General features: G+C 55.0%; 2 protein-coding genes across 2 annotated transcripts; both read left to right on the top strand.

Moving 5' to 3' along the window:
* Positions 1,380-4,308, top strand: LOC102180168 (intestinal-type alkaline phosphatase-like). Its single transcript, XM_018038227.1, has 11 exons — positions 1,380-1,446; positions 1,524-1,640; positions 1,755-1,870; positions 2,062-2,236; positions 2,315-2,487; positions 2,737-2,871; positions 2,962-3,034; positions 3,133-3,267; positions 3,356-3,547; positions 3,775-3,891; positions 4,013-4,308. Exons 1-11 carry the CDS (start codon positions 1,380-1,382, stop codon positions 4,306-4,308), a joined length of 1,596 nt encoding a protein of 531 aa, XP_017893716.1.
* On the top strand, positions 11,632-15,051 carry LOC102190650 (intestinal-type alkaline phosphatase-like). Its single transcript, XM_018038215.1, has 11 exons — positions 11,632-11,698; positions 11,777-11,893; positions 12,008-12,123; positions 12,315-12,489; positions 12,569-12,741; positions 12,956-13,081; positions 13,169-13,241; positions 13,339-13,473; positions 13,565-13,756; positions 13,973-14,089; positions 14,219-15,051. Exons 1-11 carry the CDS (start codon positions 11,632-11,634, stop codon positions 14,512-14,514), a joined length of 1,587 nt encoding a protein of 528 aa, XP_017893704.1. The 3' UTR covers positions 14,515-15,051.

Raw genomic sequence — 20,476 nt, 5'->3', positions numbered from 1 at the left:
TTGTCATCTTGTAAAACTGAAAGCCTGTATCTTGAACAAGTCCCCAGTCTCCCTCCTCCCAACTCCTGGTGCCACAGTCCAACTTTCTGATTCTAATCATCTGACTACTTGAGATCCCTAGTGAATTAGAACCACACAGTGTTTGCCTTGTTCTGACTTTCTTCACTGAGCATCATGTCCACAAGATTCATCCATGTGGTAGCAGGTGTGAGACTTACCTTCCTTTTTAAGGCAGCATAGTATTCCACTGCATAGCTACATCACAAGTTGTTTATCCATTTGTCTGCTGTGGATGCTGGAGTTGCTTGCACCTCTTGCTACCATGAATAAGGCTGCTACAAATGTGGGTGTGCAAATTCCTCTTCCAGATCTTGATTTCAATTCTTGGGGATACACACCCAGAAGAGAGATTGCTGGATGGGAGGACTGCTTTTGAACCCAACCTGGGGTTACTGAAAGCTTTTAGCTCCTAGGCTATTCCTGTGAGAGTGTGTGGCCTGTGGAGAGAACAGACTCACCCCTGGCTTCCATCTACCTGTCCAAAGGAGCAGAGGTCAACGTCACGTATGGGGCACTGGGCCCACACCTGTCAGCCCTTTACAAGCACCTTATACACAAACAGCGGTGCAGACCCAGCACTTCAGTAACTGAAGACACAGACAAGGCCCCCAATCTGCTGTCACCTCCAGTCCCATCCTTCTCCACAGCAGAAGCTGGGCCCAGGCTCCCAGGTGCCCCCACTAGCCAAGTGCCCACACCTCCTGCCCAGGTCAAGTCTGGTGAGGAGCTGAGCAGGGGCCAGGGCAGACAGGCCACCCCATGGATCTCTGCCTCAGGGCACCAGGGAATTAACCCAGGCCCCTGGCCCAGGCTGATTGCCTCCAGCCCACCTCCCTCAGCACTGGGAACCAAACCAGGCCAAGGCTGAACCTCAGAAAACACTGAACACATGAAGGAAGGACAGACGGTTCTCCCACAGGACCTGGTGAGCAGAGGGCTGGGAGGGAGCTCAGTCAGGACCCTGAATGTGTTTGTCAGGCCTAAGACATCTGCACCCTAATCCCCACCCCACCCTGAGGAGACAAGACAGCTGGGGACCATCCTGTGAGGGAGGGACCTGCCTCCTCAGGACCACGGCTGGCTCAGCCACACACCACGATCTCCCCCTGGCAATGGGGCTCAAAGTCATAGGGCAGGTGAGGGGCAGGGTGAGGCCACCCTGGGCACTGGGAGGGACATGGAGGCTTTTACAACAGGCAACCATAACCTCCCCAGATTTAAGCCCAGGCAGCTAGTACTAACCTGGTACCTGGTGTCCCAGCCTTGCCTGAGACCCAGCCTCCCCAGGTCCCATCCTGACCCTCTGCCATCACACAGCCATGCAGGGGGGCTGCGTGCTGCTGCTGCTGGGCCTGCGGCTACAGCTCTCCCTCGGCCTCGTCCCAGGTAACCAGGCGGCTCCTGGAGCCCTACTCACGGGGGCGGCACCAGGCTGACCTGACCTCCACTCTCCCCTTGGGCAGTCGAGGAGGAAGACCCCACCTTCTGGAACCGCCAGGCAGCCCAGGCCCTCGATGTGGCTAAGAAGCTGCAACCCATCCAGACAGCCGCCAAGAATGTCATCCTCTTCTTGGGGGATGGTGAGTGAGCTGGGCCAGTCCACTCCCTGTCTCCCCACAACCCTGGAGCCCTGGGCTGCCTGCTGACCCAGGATGGCCCCAGGGACTCAGACCTGACACAGTGTGTACCTTCAGGGATGGGGGTTTCCACGGTGACAGCCACTCGGATCCTAAAGGGGCAGATGGCTGGCAAGCCAGGACCTGAGACACCCCTGGCCATGGACCAGTTCCCATACCTGGCTCTGTCCAAGGTAAGGGACAAGAGGCCTCAGGGTGGTCTACACCAGAGGGGTAGGTGTGGGCCTAGGGAGAAGAGTAGGAGGGAAAGCCCCTGGAGGGTTAGGGGCTGAGATAGGGGCTGGGGGCTGTGAGGATGGGCCCAGGGCCTGGGTCAGGAGCTGGATGTCTACCCCAGCAGAGCTGAAGGCATCTCTGCCCCCAGACATACAATGTGGACAGAGATGTACCAGACAGCGCAGGCACAACCACCGCCTACCTGTGTGGGGTCAAGACCCGTATGAAGGTCATCGGTGTAAGTGCAGCTGCCCAATTCAACCAGTGCAACACGACATATGGGAACGAGGTCACGTCTGTGATGAACCGGGCCAAGAAAGCAGGTGGGCTTGGGCGTCAGCTTCCTGGCAGGGACAGGTTCAGAGACCTCGGTGGCCCACCATGACCTCTGCCACCCTCAGGCAAGTCAGTGGGAGTGGTGACCACCACCAGGGTGCAGCACGCCTCCCCAGCCGGGGCCTACGCGCACACGGTGAACCGAAACTGGTATTCGGATGCTCAGATGCCTGCCCAGGCCAAGAGGGAGGGCTGCCAGGACATCGCCACACAGCTGGTCTACAACATGGACACTGACGTGAGTTGTGACATGAGGGGCTAAGGGCGGGGCTGGGAAGAGATGGTGGAACACATGTCCCAGTCCCAGGCAACCCACAGTCTGGGGTCTTGCAGAGTCTCTGTGCGTTTGCCAGAATGGGGGGAGGTAACCATGTAGGAGGTACAGGTGGGGACAGGCCATTCCACAGACCTGGTGGAGAGTTAGGAGCTTGTAAAGGTAGAGCCAAGGGCCAGCCCCAAACCCACCTGCCCTAACCTCTGGCCCCAGGTGATCCTGGGTGGAGGCCGAAAGTACATGTTTCCTGAGGGAATCCCAGACCCTGAATATCCACAATATGGCAGACAGAACGGAGTCCGGAAGGACAAGCGGAATCTGGTGCAGGAGTGGCAAGCCAAGCACCAGGTGATTGGGGCTCACAGGTGCGGCGGGGGTACAGCGGGGCCGGGCCTGGGGTGTCGGGCTATGGACTGAGGCCTGGTTCTGCCCTCCCAGGGAGCCCAGTATGTGTGGAACCGCACAGCGCTCCTTCAGACAGCCAATGACTCCAGTGTAACACACCTCATGGGTAACCCCACCACCCCCACTGTCCTCCCCAGGAAGGGTGCCACAGGCCCCCCACCCCCATCCCCAGCTTGTAGGTCACCACTCGTCCCATTTCCACAGGCCTCTTTGAGCCAGGAGACATGGTCTATGACATCTTCCGAGACTACACCACGGACCCATCCCTGGAAGAGATGACGGAAGCGGCCCTGCTAGTGTTGAGCAGAAACCCTCAGGGCTTCTTCCTCTTCGTGGAGGGTGAGTGGCAGCTCCTTGCAGATCAAGGGGAAAGGGGCAGCACTCAGGGTGGGTTTGGCATCACCCATCTTTCACGACCTTCTTGCAGGAGGCCGCATTGACCATGGTCACCATGAAAGCATAGCTTATCGGGCACTCACCGAGGTGGTCGTGTTCGACAACGCCATCGCCAAGGCTAGCCAGCTCACCAGTGAAGCAGACACACTGACCCTCGTCACTGCTGACCACTCCCATGTCTTCACTTTCGGTGGCTACCCACTTCGTGGGACCTCCATTTTCGGTAATCCCACGGAGAGTAGCAGGTCCTTGCCCCTAAATTACCTGGCACAGTGTGCTCTGAGCCAGTCCCCTTATCTGCCAGGTTGAGGAATATTAATACCAATTGCTCTTCTGAGCTCTGGTGAGGATTAAGTCAGTGAGCAGGCAAGAAGTGCTTAGGCTCAGCAACAGAGGCGGCGCCCCAAAGACTGGAGTCAGTGTAATCACGGGGTCCCCTCCACCCTGCAGGGCTGGCTGATGGCAAGGCCGAAGACGGTGGATCCTACACCTCCCTTCTTTATGGAAATGGCCCTGGATTCCGACTGTACTGGGGCTCACGACCTGATGTGGATGAAACCGAGAGCAGTGAGTGCACTGGGTGGGCCCTGGGGATGCAGGGGATGGCAGGAGGGGAGAACTCAGGCCTGGAACTCAGGCGAGGTCATGGCCACCTCCTTCCCACGCTGAATCCCCTCCCTCCTGCCAGTGGACCCCAACTACAAGCAACAAGCTGCAGTGCCCCTAGGGAGTGAGACCCACGGTGGTGAGGATGCGGCAGTGTTTGCACGAGGCCCGTGGGCACACCTGATGCACGGCGTGCAGGAACAGACCTTCGTGGCGCATGTCATGGCCTTTGCTGCCTGCGTGGAGGCCTACACCACCGACTGCCACCCTCAGCCCCCCAGTGGTCCCTCGGACACTGCCCACCAGGCTGCCTGCCCATCCTCACTGGCACTGCTGGTCGGGGTCCTGCTGCAACTGCTGGTGCCTGCCCTGCACTGACCCCCGCACAGGCCCGGGCCTAGGGAACTCCTGATCCCCTGCTTGGAATCTTCAGTGGACCCGAACCACCTGGAAGCTGAGGTTTGACCTTCCTGTAATATCCACAGTCCTCAGTGCCCCCATCTTGGTGGCCTCACATTTTGTGCCGATCCGCCCCAGACCCCAGGAAAGACCAGGGCTCAGACCATCCAGTATTTTCTCCTGACCTAAGAGCCCTGCCTGAGGACCAGGCTGGCACCAGTGGTGTCCCCCAAGGGGCCAGGACCTACCAGACCCAAGGTGGGGGCTTCTGGGAGGCGCGGCTTTTGGTTGCATGGCTTCCAGGGAGCTGTTGCCTCTGGGGAGCTGTGGCTCCCTATCCTCCTAGAACCCAATCTGTGGGCACCTGGCCGGCCAAGGAGGCGTCTGGGGCCAGGACAGTTTTGGGGCCCTCGACACAGAGTCCTCAGCGGCCCCTCCTAGGAACCCAGCGGTACCATTACAGATAGTAGACAGCGACACAGAGAAGAAGACACTTGTCCCGGGCCCCTCAGCTTCTGTGAGGGTGGCCCCGGCGCCCCTTCCAGGCTGGGGGATCCCAGGAGAAGCGGGGAAGCTGGGGGTGGGGTCACAGGCCCCATCCTCCTGGGAGGGAGGAAGCAGCCCTCAAATAAACTATTCTAAGTGTGATACAGGAGTGATACATGTGGAAAGAAAAGCCCTTAGATGGGGGCACAGAGTGTGTGTCTGTGTGTGGGTGTGTGTGGGTGTGATTCACATCAGGAGGTCAGGGAGGGGCTGATGAAGGGCTGACATTGAGCAAAGATCAAAGGCGGTGAGGGCGGGAGCAACGCAGAAGGACATCGGTGCAGGGGCCCCGAGGGAGTCAGCAGGGCCAGGTGAGGCCAGCAGCTGGGCCAAGTTGTGGTTTTCTCCTCCCCACAAAGCCAGGCTTTCACCTTCTCTGAAAACAGAAGGACATACCCCAGGCCCAGTGCTCACCCTTTCTACCTCCCTGCCTGATGCCCATGTGGTCATCTGGTGGCTTGTCACCTCCTTGGTCTCATGAGATTGATGAGATGTGGCCCTCAAGAGAAAGGCCTTCCCTGGTGGCTCAGCTGGTAAAGAATCCTCCTGCAATGCGGGAATCCTGGGTTTGATCCCTGGGTTGGGAAGATCCCCTGGAGAAGGGAAAGGCTACGGACTCCAGTATTCTGGCCTGGAGAATCCCATGGACTGTATAGTCCCTGGGGTTGCAAAGAGTCAGACACGACTGAGTGACTTTCACTGCTTTCAGTGCAAGCCTGCGCTTGCTTCTTACATGCCAGTTCCTTTGGGGACATTCATGCCACTCCTACAGGGCTGGTGGGAGACAGAAATGAGAGGTGGAGATGAGGCCCGAGGAGCACTTGCCCTAGAAAGACAGCCTCCACTTCTGCAAAGTTTGGGGAAGGAATGGGTTGGTTCTAGATCTTCAAAGCCTTTCTGTTCCCAGCTGCTGCCCTGCTCTCATCTGAGTGGCAGGACTGTCACTACATCTCCAGGGGACATCCTGAGATTGGGAGGGCAGGAGGCAGGCAGAGGGCATTCCCTCCCCACCCTCATGGATCCCCTGGTGCTGCAAGGAGCTCAGCATTGTCCCCAGCTGACAGTGCCTACAGTGGGGCTGAGACAGGGCCCAAAGAGCCCAGGGTGGCAAATGGGGAAAATGGTGGAGGGTGCTGAGCTCTGGATGAGACCCCATAGGACAAGGCCTTCTTCCAGAGAAGAGAGAGAGACTGGAACAACCATCCCACACAGAGCGGGCTCCATGGAGCTGGCCTGGCCTCCCAGGCATCCATAACCCCGGAGTACAAGACCGGAGGTGTTCTCTCTTACTGCAGAGCAGAAGCCATGCTGCCTGCTGCCTGGTCATCCCTGGGCTCCAGGGGAGGGAGCGTAACAGGCTCTCATCTCACTCAGGTGACTCAGGCCCAGAGCGGGAAGCCAGGTGCCCTGGTGGGGACTTGGACAAACACCCTTTGTTTACTGCAAGTGACACATGGTTTGTATTTGGTCTTCAGTCCCGCTCAGGCACAGGAGAAAATGCCTAAGAAACAGAGCGATCGTAGCTCCTGATCATTTAATGTCATTATAAGAAGAATATTCAGAGAAACTTTAGGGACTTCCCTGGTGGTCCAGTGGCCAAGAATCCTTCTGCCAAGGCAGGGAACCCAGATTTAATCTCTCATCCAGGAAGTTCCCACATGCTGCAGGGCAACCAAGTCCTAATCCCACAACAACTGAGCCAGCTCTTGAGAGCCTGTGCTCTGCAACAGAGGGAAGTCACCACAGTGAGAAGCCATCCCACTGCAACTAGAAAGGAGTCCCTGATCACCGCAAGCACAGAAAGTCCATGCTCAGCAACAAAGACCCAGGGCAGCCAGAGTAAATACTCCATACCTATCAGAATGACTAAAATTAAAAACAGTGGCAACACCAAGTGGTGTGAATGCAGAAAAACTGACTTCCTCATACGCTGCAAGTAAGAATGCAAAGTTGTGCAGCCACTCTACAAAACAGTTTGGCAGTTTCCCACCCCCCACCCCCAACCCCGGGGGAGGTGTTGGGGGGAGGTGAGATCCTAAAAAACAAACAAACAAAAAAGCTACACACACAGCAACCATATGACCTAGCAATTGCACTCTTGAGCATATACGCCAAAAAATGCAATGAAATGGAATGCTCATACAGAAACCTGTAAGTGCAGATTTGTGCTGGTTTCCTTTTTTCTCTCTCCTTTGGCATTCTTGCACAATTTGCAAGATCTCAGTTCCATGACCAAGAATTGAACCCAGGCCCACAATAGCAAAAATATCCATTCCTAACCCCAGGACCTCCAGGGAATTCCCACAGCAGCTTTATTTACAACAGCCAAACCTGGAATCCGCCCAAAGGTCCTTCCACATGTAAATGGTTAAGCAAGGCTTAGGGTCCACTCAACCCCATATACAAGGTGTCAACTACTGAGCCTTGTTCCACTAAATCCCCAAAGAATTAGGCTGAGACTTAGGAATTAGGAAAAAAAAGACCATTCCCAAAGATTGGGTGGTTCCATTCCTGTAACTTATTTGAAATGACAGGGTTTTATTTATTTATTTATTTTTGGTTGCACCATGTAGCATACAGGATCTTACTTAGTTCAAAGGCCAGGTATGGACCATCCACCACCGGCAGCGGAAGTGTGGAGTCTTAACCAGTGGACCAAGAGGGAGTCCCTAAAATGACACTAGGAACACAGGAAGCTGTTAGGGACAGAGGGCAGGGTGGTTAGAAAGGGCCCTGGGGGTTGGAGCTGTTCAGTGTCCTGATTGTGGTGCGTTTACATGAACCCGCACATGTGACAGATGGTACAGAATCCACACACACGCAAGTGAGTGCAGGTAAAACGGCTGACTCTGAACAGAAATGTGAAAATCTGTGAGTCATACCGTCAGAGAAGATTGGAGAAAGCATGCAAAGGATGTCTGTATTACTTCTTAAAACCACGTGTGAATCTACAGTCATTTCATGTCAAAATACACTGGACTGAAGACGAATCTTGGAGTAACAAAAATTTAACCTAATTGATCAAAAGAATTAATTAATTAATCAATCAATTAATTAAGGGCCTGCCCAGGAGTTAGTTCCTCCTGACCTTTAGCCAAGAATTTTCTGAGCACCGGACTATGCAGGGGACAGGGGCAGTTGTGGGATGGGGGACAGAGGCAGCAAGGATGCCCCCCACCCCCAGCAGGCAGGTACTCTAAAGCAGGGGTCTCCAACCTTTTCAGCACCAGGGACCAGTTTCCTGAAAGATAAACTTTTCACAAACTAGAAAGAAGGGGGATGGTTTCGGGATGATTCAAGTGCATTACATTTTATTGTGCTCTTTATTTCTAATCAAATTCCACCACTGACCTAATGGGAGGTACCAGTCCTCAGTATGGAAGGGTTGGGGACCCCTGTGCTAGAGGGCAAGTAGAGGATACCCTGGATCAGCGTGCTGAGTGAGTGAACAGCAGGTCAAGGGAGGAGGCGCCCAGAGGCTCTGCCTGAGGGGAGGGCACGCTGGGGAGGGGGTTACCAAGATCCACTGGGGTGGGCGGAGCTTGCAAGAAGGAATTTTTTTCTTTGGAAAAGAAATGTTTTTTTGACATGTACACATCGCTATATTTATTTGCCTGCATGCTGAGTCCCTTTAGTGGTGTCCAACTCTTTGCAACCCTATGGACCATAGCCCACCCCCCCCCCCCAGGCTCCTCTTTCCCTGGGATCTCCAGGCAAGAATACAGGAAGGGGTTGCTATTTCCTCCTCCAGGGGATCTTCCCTATCCAAGGATCGAACTCATGTCTCTTAGGTCTCCTGCGTTGGCAAGCGGGGTCTTTACCACTAGCACCACCTGGGAATTCCGTATTTATATATATGTTACAGGCTGTGCTGGGTCTTCCTTGCTGCACACAGGCTTTCTCTAGTTGCAGGGAGTGGGGCCTACTCTCTAGTTGCGGTGCACAAGCTTCTCACTGCAGTGACTTCTTGCAGACCACAGGCTCTAGTGGCGCAAGCTCCATAGTTGTGACTTGCTGGCTTTAGGGCAGGAAAGCTTCAGTAATTGCATCACTGGGGTGAATTATCTGGGGCTCCGAGGCTCTACAGGGGCAAGCCTCAGTAATTGTGGAGCACAGCCTAAGTAGTTGTGGCTCACAGGCACTAGAGCACAGGCTTAGCAGCTGTCTCGCCCAGGTTTAGTTGCTCCAGGGCACGTGGAATCTTCCTGGACCATGGATCAAACCCGTGTCCCAGGCACTGGCAGGCGGGTGGATATTATCCACTGTGCCACCAGGCAAGTCCAAAAAAATTTCTGATTTAAAAAAAAAATGTAAATTTTACCATCTTGGGACTTAACCTGTGGTCCAGGGGTTAAGATTCCCCACTTCCACCACTTGGGGCAGGTTCCATCCTTTCTGGAGAAACTAAGATCCTGAATGTCTGGCTATGCAGGAAAAAAATGAAAGCTTAAAAAGGGAGAAAAAAGTTACCTTCTTCACCATTCTTATGACCCAGTTCAGTAGTGCTGTCTATTCATATAGTTGGCCACAGATCTCCAGAACTTTTTCATCTTGAAAACTGTAAGTCTGTATCTGTTAAACAAGTCCCCAGTCCCCTCCTCCCAGTTCTGGGAGGCCACCATCCAACTTTCTCTTTCTATGCATTTGACTACTAGAGCTACCTAGTGAAATAGAATCACATAGCATTTGTCTTTTTTGCGAGTGTTTTTTTTTTCACTGAGCATCATGTCTACAAGGTTCATTCATGGTGTAGAAAGTGTCAGACTTTCCTTCTTTTCTAAGGTTGCATCATATTCCATTTATAGCTGTATCACACTTTGTTTATCCATTTGTCTGCTGTGGATGGTTGAGGATGCCTGCACCTCTTGGTTACTGTGAAAAATGCTGCTACAAACATGGGTGTGCAAATACCTCTTCCAGATCCTGCCTTCAATTCTTGAGGATACACAGCCAGAATTGGGATTGCTAGATGGGAGGAATGCTTTTGAACCTAACCTGGGGTTACTGAAACCTCTTAGCTCCTTATGATGAGCTACACTTGTGAGTGTGTGAACAACCTGTGGAGAGAACAGACTCACCCCTGCCTTCCATCTATCTGTCTAAAGAAGAGGAGGTCGATGTCATGTACTGAGCACTGGACCCACCCCTGCCGGCCCTTTACAGGCACCTTACACACTAACAGGGAGAAATATCAGCAGCCTCAGATATGCAGATTATACCACCCTTAAGGCAGAAAGCAAAGAGGAACTAAAGAGCCTCTTGATGAAAGTGAAAGAGGAGAGTGAAAAAGCTGGCTTAAAACTCAACATTCAAAAACAAAGATCATGGCATCTGGTCCCATTGTGAAGTGAAGTTGCTCAGTCATGTCTGACTCTGTGACCCCATGGACTGTAGCCTGCCAGGCTTCTCCATTCATGGGATTTTCCAGGCAAGAATACTGGAGTGGGGTGCCATTTCCTTCTGGTCCCATTACTTCATGGCAAATAGATGGGGAAACAACGGAAACAGTGACAGACTTTAGATGGTGACTGCAGTCATGAAATTAAAAGACGCTTGCTCCTTGGAAGAAAAGCTATGACTAACCTAAACACCATATTAAAGGCAGAGGTATTACTTTACTGACAAAGGTCTGTCCAGTCAAAGCTATGGTTTTTCCAGTAGTCATGTATGGATGTGAGAGTTGGACCATAAAGAAAGCTGAGTACCAAAAAATTGATCCTTTTGAGCTGTGGTATTGGAGAAGACTCATGAGAGTCCCTTGGACCGCAAGGAGATCAAACCAGTCAATCCTAAAGGAAATCAGTCCTGTATATTCATTGGAAGGACTGATGCTGAAGCCAAAGCTCCAATACTTTGCCACCTGATGCAAAGAACTGACTCACTGAAAAAGACCCTGATGCTGGGAAAGACTGAAGGCAGGAGAAGGGGATGACAGAGGATGAGATGGTTGGATGGCATCACTGACTTGATGGACATGAGTTTGGGCAAACTCAGGGAGTCAGTGATGGCCAGCATGCTGCAGTCCATGGGGTGGCAAAGAGTCGGACACGACTGAGAAGCTGAACTGACTGATTGACTACACGTAAACATCAGTGCTCACCAGTCTGGCCTTCAGTAATTAAGACAAAGACAAGGCCCCCACTCTGCTGTCACCTCCAGCCCCATCCTTCTCCATGGCAGAGGGGCCCGATCTAGCCCAGTGCCCACTCCAGCCCAGATCAAGCCTGCTGAGAAGTAGAGTGTCTCTCTGCCTCAGGAAACCAAACCTAGGGCCCCAAGCCCAGGCTCTGTGCTTCCAAGTACACCTCCCTCAGCACCCAGAACCAACACTGAGTCTCAGAATACATACATAAGAAGAAGAGACGGTTCTCCCACAGGACTTGGTGAGCAGAAGGATAGGAGGAGCCTCACTCAAGACCTTGAAAGTGTTCCTCAGGTCTAAGATATCTGCACCCTAATCCCCACCCCATCTTGAAGAGACAGCTGGGGACCATCCTGTGAGGGAGGTACCTGAATCCTCAGGACTCCAGCAGGCTCAGCCACACCCACCACATCCCTCTGGCAACAGGGCTCAAAGTCATAGGGCAGGTAAGGGGCAGGGTGTGGTTACCTGGGGCACTGGGAGGGACATGGAGACTTTTATAGAAGGGATTTAAGCCCGGGCAGCCAGTGCTGTAGCTTGTAACCTGGTGTCCCAGCCTTGCCCGAGACCCAGCCTCCCCAGGTCCCATCCTGACCCTCCGCCATCACACAGCCATGCAGGGGGCCTGCGTGCTGCTGCTGCTGGGCCTGCGGCTACAGCTCTCCCTCAGCCTCATCCCAGGTAACCAGGCGGCTCCTGAAGCCCTACTCACAGGGGGTGGGCCCAGGCTGACCTGACCTCCACTCTCCCCTTGGGCAGTCGAGGAGGAAGACCCCGCCTTCTGGAACCGCCAGGCAGCCCAGGCCCTCGATGTGGCTAAGAAGCTGCAGCCCATCCAGACAGCCGCCAAGAATGTCATCCTCTTCTTGGGCGATGGTGAGTGCGCTAGGCCAGTCCACTCCCTGTCCCCCCACAACCCTGGAGCCCTGGGCTGCCGGCTGACCCAGGCTGGCCCCAGGGACTCAGGCCTGACACAGTGTGTACCTTCAGGAATGGGGGTTTCCACGGTGACAGCCGCTCGGATCCTAAAGGGGCAGATGGCTGGCAAGCTGGGACCTGAGACACCCCTGGCCATGGACCAATTCCCATACCTGGCTCTGTCCAAGGTAAGGGCCGAGTGGCCTCAGGGTAGTCTACACCAGAGGGGTGGGTGTGGGCCTAGGGAGCAGAGTAGGGGGGAAAGCTCCAGGAGGGTTGGGGGCTGAGATAGGGGCTGGGGGCTGTGAGGATGGGCCCAGGGCCTGTGTCAGGAGCTGGATGTCTACCCCAGCAGAGCTGAAGGCATCTCTGCCCCCAGACATACAACGTGGACAGAGATGTGCCCGATAGCGCAGGTACGTCCACCGCCTACCTGTGTGGGGTCAAGACCAACATGAGGACCATTGGTGTAAGTGCAGCCGCCCGCTTCGACCAGTGCAACACGACACGTGGGAATGAGGTCACATCTGTGATGAACCGGGCCAAGAAAGCAGGTGGGCTTGGGAGTCAGTTTCTTGGGCAGGGAAGGGCTCAGAGACCTCGGTGGCCCACCATGACCTCTGCCACCCTCAGGGAAGTCAGTGGGAGTGGTGACCACCACGAGGGTGCAGGATGCCTCCCCAGCCGGGGCCTACGCGCACACTGTGAATCGAGACTGGTTCTCTGACGCCGACCTGCCTGCCGATGCCCAGACGTATGGCTGCCAGGACATCGCCACTCAGCTCGTCTACAACATGGACATTGATGTGCGACATGAGGGGCACAGGGCGAGGCTGGACAGAGGGGGTGGGATACACTCTCAATACAGTTCCAGGCAACCCACAGTCCTGGGGTCTCACAGTTAACTGGTGGGGACAAACCATCCCACAGACCTGATTGAGGAGGCAGGGACTGTGTGAAGGGGGGTGAGTAAAGGGCCAGCCAGGCCCTGAACCCACCTGCCCTAATCTCTGGCTCCAGGTGATCCTGGGTGGAGGCCGAAAATACATGTTTCCTGAGGGCACCCCAGACCCTGAATACCCAGATGAGAATGGAGTCCGGAAGGACAAGCGGAACCTGGTGCAGGAGTGGCAGGCCAAGCACCAGGTGATGGGGGCTCATGGGTGCAGGGGTACAGCAGGGCTGGGTCTGGGGTGTTGGGCTATGGGCTGAGGCCTGGTTCTGCTCTCCCAGGGAGCCCAGTATGTGTGGAACCGCACAGCGCTCCTTCAGGCAGCCAGTGACTCCAGTGTAACACACCTCATGGGTAACGACCCCACCCACCCTCACTGTCCTCCCCAGGATGGGTGCCATGGGCCCCCCATCCCCAGCTTGAGGGTCACCATTGGTCCTGTTTCCAATAGGCCTCTTTCAGCCAGGAGAAATGGCCTATGACATCTTCCGAGACCACACCACGGACCCATCCCTGGAGGAGATGACGGAGGCAGCCCTGCGTGTGCTGAGCAGAAACCCTCGGGGCTTTTTTCTCTTTGTGGAGGGTGAGTGGCAGCTCCTTGCGGATCAGAGGCGTAAGGGGCAGCAGTCAGGGTGGGTCTGGCATCACTCACCTTCCACACGACCTTCTTGTAGGAGGCCGCATTGACCATGGACATCATGCCAACATAGCTTATCGGGCACTGAATGAGACGATCATGTTCGACAACGCCATCGCCAAGGCTAGCCAGCTCACCAGTGAAGCAGACACACTGACCCTTGTCACCGCCGACCACTCCCATGTCTTCACTTTCGGTGGCTACCCACTTCGTGGGACCTCCATTTTCGGTAATCCCACGGAGAGTGGCAGGTCCTTGCCCCTAAGTTACCTGGCACAAAGTGTTCTGAACCAGTTCTGCCAATTGGAGTAAAAATAGTAACTGCCCTACTTTACTCTGGTAAGGATTAAACCAGTGAACAAACGAGAGGTGCCTGAGCTCAGCATGCAGGAGGCACCCCAAAGGATCGGGTCAGTGTGATCACGGGGTCCCCTCTTCCCTGCAGGGCTGGCTGATGGCAAGGCCGGAGATGGCAAGCACTATACCTCCCTCCTCTATGGCAACGGCCCGGGGTACCGGCTGTACATGGGCTCACGACCCGATGTGAATGAAAAGCAGAGCAGTGAGTGCAGTGGGCGGGGCCTGGGGAGAAGGGTGGGGGGCGGATGGGAGGAGGGGAAGACACCACTCCGGAACTCCTGGGAGGGGAGGCCACCTCTCTTCCTTCCCTGAATCCCCTCCCTCCTCTCAGTGGACCCCGAGTACCAGCAGCAAGCTGCAGTGCCCCTAGGGGGCGAAACCCACGGTGGTGAGGACGTGGCAGTGTTTGCACGAGGCCCGTGGGCACACCTGATGCACGGCGTGCAGGAGCAGACCTTCGTGGCGCATGTCATGGCCTTTGCTGCCTGCGTGGAGCCCTACACCACCGACTGCAACCCAAAGCCCCCAAGCGGTCCCTCGGACGCTGCCCACCAGGCTGCCTGCCTACCCTCACTGGCACTGCTGGCCGGGGCCCTACTGCTGCTGCTGGTGCCCACCCTGCACTGATCCCCACCCACCCGGGCCTCAGGGCCTCCTCCCTGCCCCCAACCTTGAGGGACCGGAAACATCCCAGAGGTTGAGGTCCTGACTTTCCTGAGAGCCACAGTCCTCAGTGCCCCAGACCTCGGTGGTCTCGGCTATTTTGAGGAGCTGCCCCATATTCGAGGATACTCCAGGCCGGGCCGCAGACCACCCAGTCTCTTCTCCCCACCCAATAGCCCTGCCTGAGGACCAGGCTAGCACGAGAGGTGTCCCCCACAGTGAACCAGGGCCTACCAGACCCCCACTGGGGGCTTCCGGGAGGCGTGGCTTCTGGTTGCCTGCCTTCCGGGAGGCGTGGCTCCCGGGAAGTTGTGGCTTCCGTCCTCCTGGAACGTCTCGCTGGCCAAAGAGACATCTGGGGCCAGGAGTGCTGGGCAGCCCTCTACAGTCTTCAGCGGCCCCTTCTAGGAACCCAGCGGTATCTTTACAGCGACATAGAGGAGAGGGGACTTGTCCCAGTCTCTCAGCTGCTGTGAGGATGGCCCTGGTGCCCCTGGGAGATCCCAGGAACAGTGGGAGAGCTGGGAGTGGGGACATAGGCCCGGCCCTCCTGGGAGGGAGGAAGCAGCCCTCAAATAAACGGTTTCAAGTGTGATATGGGAGTATATGTGTGGGAAGAGAAGCCCTTAGCAGGTGGGGGCACAGTGTGTGTGTGGGGGGGAGGGGGTGTCGGGGCAGGGGTGTGATTCACATCAGGAGGTCAGGGAGGGGCTGATGAGGGGCTGACATTGAGCAAAGGCCAAAGGGGGTGAGGGTGGGCAGAGCAATGCTGACGGTTGTGAGGGAGCGTGAGGCCAGCAGCGGTACCAAGTTGGGGCTTTCCCCTCCCAGAAGCCAGGCTTTCACCTTCTCTGAAAACAAAAGGACATTCCTGAGCCCCAGTGCTCACCCCTCCTACCTCCCTGCCTGACGCCCAGGTGGTCATCTGGTGGCTTATCACCTCCTTGGTCCTGTGAGGTCCACTAGATGCAGCCCTCAAAAGATAGAGACCAATATAAACTTGTGTTTGCTTTATGCTTCCCAGCTCCTTGAGGATGTGGGCAGAGAGGTAGGGGGGACATTCATACCACTCCCTACAGGGCTCAGTTGTTCATTCAGTCAGTCATGTCCGACTCTTTGCAACCCCATGGGCTGCAGCATGCCAGACTTCCCTGTCCATCACCAACTCATCACCATCACCAACTCAGCTTGCTCAAACTCATGTCCATTGAGTCAGTGATGCCATCCAGCCATCTCATCCTCTGTAGTCCCCTTCTCCTCCCACCTTCAGTCTTTCCCAGCATCAGGGTCGGAGGCAAAAACAGGAAGTGGTGAGGAGGTCCAGGGAACTCTTCTTTCTAGAAAGGGACCCTCCACTTATGCGAAGTGCTGGGCTTGGGGGCAGGGGTAGTTTTAGTGATTTAGTCGGTAAGTCGTGTCCAGCTCTTGCAACCCTGTAGCCTGCCAGATTCCTCTGTCCATGGAATTTCCCAGGCAAGAATACTGGAGTGGGTTTCCCACAGGATCTTTAACCCAGGGATCAAACCCAAGTCTCCTGCATTACAAGCGGATTCTTCACTGACTGAACCCCTAGGGAAGCTCCCCCCACCAGTCGGAGAGCCTTTCTGTTCCCAGCTACTGTCCTGCTCCACCTGAGGATAGAATTCTCACTGGATCCCGCAGGGGACATCCTGAGAGTGGGCGGTGGGGTGCAAGCAGAAGACATCTCCCCGTGGGTCAGCTGGGCTTCCCTCATAGCTCAATCGGTAAAGCATCCGCCTGCAATGCAGAAGACCCGCATTCGATCCCTGGGTTGGGAAGACCCCCTGGAGAAGGAAATGGCAACCCACTCCAGTATTCTTGCCTGGAGAATCCCATGGGCAGGGAAGCCTGGCAGGCTACAGTCCCTGGAGTTGCAGAGAGCCAGACACAACTAAACCACCACCATCACCTATCAGCTGGTGCTGAGGTGGCCTTAACATTGCCCAGCCAGTGGCAATGCCTATGTCAATGTGAAAACTTTGTCTCACCTCTTGCTGAGCATGGAACCAATAGACACCACCAACCCAAACATGTGAGAAGTAAGGTTTTATTATGATTAGCTGAAACTAAGAACCCTGGATCTCTCCCAGAGCAGTGTCTCCTTGAACAGAAAGACTGGGGGAATTTTGTTTTAATCTTTGAAAATAAATATTTATTTTTAATTGATGATTGGTTTACAATATTGGTTTGCTTTCTGTCCTACATCAATATCCCTCCTTCTTGAGTCTCCCTCCCAACTCCTACCCATTCCCACCCCTCTAGGTTATTACAGAGGCCCAGTTTGAGTCCCCTGAGTCATACAGCAAATTCCCAATTAAGTCAAAGGGAGTTTTAGGCATATTCCTGAGGGGCTTGAGCAGAGGAGAATTCAGCATAGGATTGGAGCAAGTTCTATAGTTAGTGGCTCAGTCCTGTCCAATTCTTTGTGACCCCATGGACTGTAGCCATCAGGCTCCTCTGTCCATGGAATTCTCCAGGCAGGAATGGTGGAGTGGGTCGTCATTTCCTTCTGCAGGGGATCTTCCTGACTCAGGGATTGAACCCAGGTCTCCCGCATTGCATGCAGATTCCTTACTGTGTGAGCCACCAGGGAAGCTTCATTGAAATCAAGAGGGTCAAAACCATCATTCCATCCTCCACCTGGTAGGGGCCTCGAGTGAAGTCGCTCAGTCATGTCCAACTCTTTTTGACCCCATGGACTGTAGCCTACCAGGCTCCTCTGTCCATGGGATTTTCCAGGCACTAGTACTGGAGTGGATTGCCATTTCCTTCTCCAGAGGATCTTCCTGACCCAGGCATCAAACCCAGCTCTCCCGTATTGTAGACAGACACTTCACCGTCTGAGCCACCAGGGAAGTCAGTAATTCTCTAAGATTTATTTGTGTAAATCCCTTAAGGAGGGGGTTTCCCTCAGGGTCACCCCCAATCTCATTACCAAGTATCTATCATAAAGCTTCTCCTGACTCAGACAATTTTGGTTTTAGAAAGTTAACACCACCAAATGCTTCCCTCATAGCTCAGTTGGTAAAGAATACACCTGCAATGCAGGAGACCCTTGTTCCATTCCTGGGTCGGGAAGACCCGCTAAAGCAGAATATGCTACCCACTCCAGTATTCTTGGGCTTCCCTGGTAGCTCAGCTGGTAAAGAATCTGCCTGCGATGCAGCAGGCCTGGGTTTGTTCCTGGGTTGGGAAGCTCCCTTGAAGAAGGGAAAGGCTACACACTCCAGTATTCTGGCCTGGAGAATTCCGTGGATGGTCTTTGGAAAAACCAAAAGGCATTTCTTTAGCAATGATTACTGTTGGAAGATGTAGAAAAAACACTGCCACATGGGACCACAAAGACTCGGACATGACTGAGCAAATTTCACTTTCACCACTGATGGCTCTTACAGCATTTTATGTGCTCTGAAGGTTTCTGGATCTTCCCTGCAATGGTTGGCCATGGATGGACCAATGAATGAGCTGTGCAGATTCTGCCACCTCTGCAGCTTTTTATCATCCGGAATCCTTTAACATTACATCCTGTGGAGTAGCCATTCCATCAGTAGGTGCACTTACAGTGTTCTCCCCAAATGACACTGTTTTTGTTAAACAAACGATGAACTGTTGAAAACATATATTCCCTGCTCTATCTTACCTCTAGTGGCTCACTCACAGAAAAAAGGAAAAGAAAATCTGGTCTGCGTATTTCATTATTGGAACAGAATCCAGCAAATACCTTAAGCTGAGATGTGTAGAAACATCTGTGCTTTCAGCCAGCTGTTCCTCCCACACTGGGTAATTTGCTCTGACACTTTTTTTTTTCAATCTACAGCAGTGTTTTTTCTACATCTTCCAACAGTAATCATTGATGAAGAGATGCCTTTTGGTTTTTCGAAAGACCATTTTCTGTTCACTGTTTCTGCCATTTTTACTGCAGCAGAAAGAGTAAATGTTTGCCTAGTCTTATGTGCTTTTTGTCTTATGCTATTATGTAAGAAACTTTAAAAGAGCCTTCCAAATATTCATTATTGCTTAGGGAAATATCAAAAATACTAGTGGAACATCACTTTATTTTATTCTTTTTTTTTTTTTGTTTTTTAGCACATCACTTTAAACATCACTGGGAAAGAACTCTCTGTGTCTGTCTTCATGTTGGGATAGCTTAGTTTTTGAATGTCTTTCTAAACAGGAGGGTTTCTTGCTGTTATTGAGAATACCTCAAATTGTGCAGAGCAAACATTCCCCAAGCAGCAAGTTCAGAGAGGTACTGGGGTTGGGAGGGGCTCACAAACACCAGGGGAAGGGCACAGGCCTAGGTCCAAAGGCTGGAGGCCACGCGGAGTCGCCAACAGCGAGTGGGCCTGGGGCCTGGCCTCCCTGCGCCACTCGGGGTTGGAGGGAGGGAGAAGGCTCCGAGCGGCCACCAGCCACTGTAGGCACCGTCCGTCCATCACCGTCCATTACTGTCTCCTGTCCCCGCACACACGTGCCCGCCGCAGGCTGGGGAGACACCCCTGTGCCAGGTACCGGGCCTGGCACATAGTAGGCCGTCAGTGTTTCTCTCCTCTTCATTGCTTACCCCCGACCTGCTACAGACAAGGCCAGATGGGGGTAGAGGGGAAGTGGAGGCCGGGAAAAGGAGGTGTGGTCAGTGCGGCGTCTATGCGGGCCCTGAAGCCGCCTTCAGCTTTTCGCACTGGAACCTCAAGGAGCCTCGGGAACCAAACTTTGTCCTCGCGGATGTCCACAGAGCCATCCCCGGCCCCGTCCTCTCTATTCAATGGCCAGAACCCTCACCAGTCCTTTTGCCAAGCCCCCGCGCCGGCGCGCCGTCCCGCCCAGGATCAGGGAGAAAGCCCCGACGGCCGTAAAGGACCCGGGACCGGTTCCGTCCCGCGTCCTCGCCCCCCGGCCCCTCCCGGCTTCAACAGGTTCTCCCCGGAACGCAAACTTGGACGAAGTTTCATCCCCGGCGCAGAGCGAGCTGGCCCGGTGCGCCCCGAGCCCTTGGTGCGCAGCCTCCCGCGTCGCGCCGGGCAGCCCGCGGAGCCCGAGCCCCCCGCCCGCGAGTCGCCGCCGCCGCCGGAGCCGGAGCCGCGAGGACGCAGACAAAGCCTGGAGGCTCGGCGCGTTGGCGGAGGTGGCTGACGGTGGCCGCGGCGGCGGCGGGCTCGGGTGCCACTTACCCGGCAGGTGCGCGCTCGGGCGGCGCGGAAACAGCGCAGATGGAGCCCGAGCCGGAGCCGGAGCCGAAGCCCGGGCGGAGCGGGGCGACGACGAGGGACGCCCACCGTCCTCCGCCGCCCCCGCACCGCCTCCTTCTTCCTGCCTGCATCCCGGCGGCAGCTCGAGGTGGCGGGGGGGGGGGGGGGGGTGCGGAACACGCTCCCCAGGGTCTGGCACCGGCTCTGGGCTCAGGGATTCCAGATTCGGCCGCATCCGGAAAGGAGTGAGGGATATCTGGTACCCCAGGTTAGGAGTCTTCGCAGACCCACCCGATGCCTCTACTCAGGATGCCAAGCAAGGCCTCAAACCGAAAATAAAGAAGCCAGTGGGCCAGTCCAGCCCACAGGACTGGAGCGCCGTCCAGGGAGGACTCGCAGAAAGGCTGTGGGGGTGCGCTGAAATAGTGCCCATACCGCCTGGCACAGCGCCTGGACCAGAGCGGACTTTAAGAAGGGGCTTTCTGAGTCCTTCCCTTTAAGCTCCTGCTCTTGCTATTAGCTCTCCCAGCCCCGCCCCCCCGACCTGCGGGCGCCTAGAAGGTTGGCAGTGGTGGGGGAAGGGCCCCAGATACTGCTACAAGAAGAGGCCATCTCACCCTTGGCTGGCCCTGGTACCAACTGCTCTGGAAGTCCCTGATGGGAAGGGGACGGTGCGCAGGGGGTGTACAATGACTAGAGGCTGATGAAAGAGCCCA

The sequence above is a fragment of the Capra hircus genome, chromosome 2 (assembly GCF_001704415.2).
Source record: "Capra hircus breed San Clemente chromosome 2, ASM170441v1, whole genome shotgun sequence".
Classification (NCBI taxonomy): Eukaryota; Metazoa; Chordata; class Mammalia; order Artiodactyla; family Bovidae; genus Capra; species Capra hircus.
Note: the sequence above shows the minus strand (reverse complement) of the source record. Positions and strands in the feature narration are given on the sequence as shown.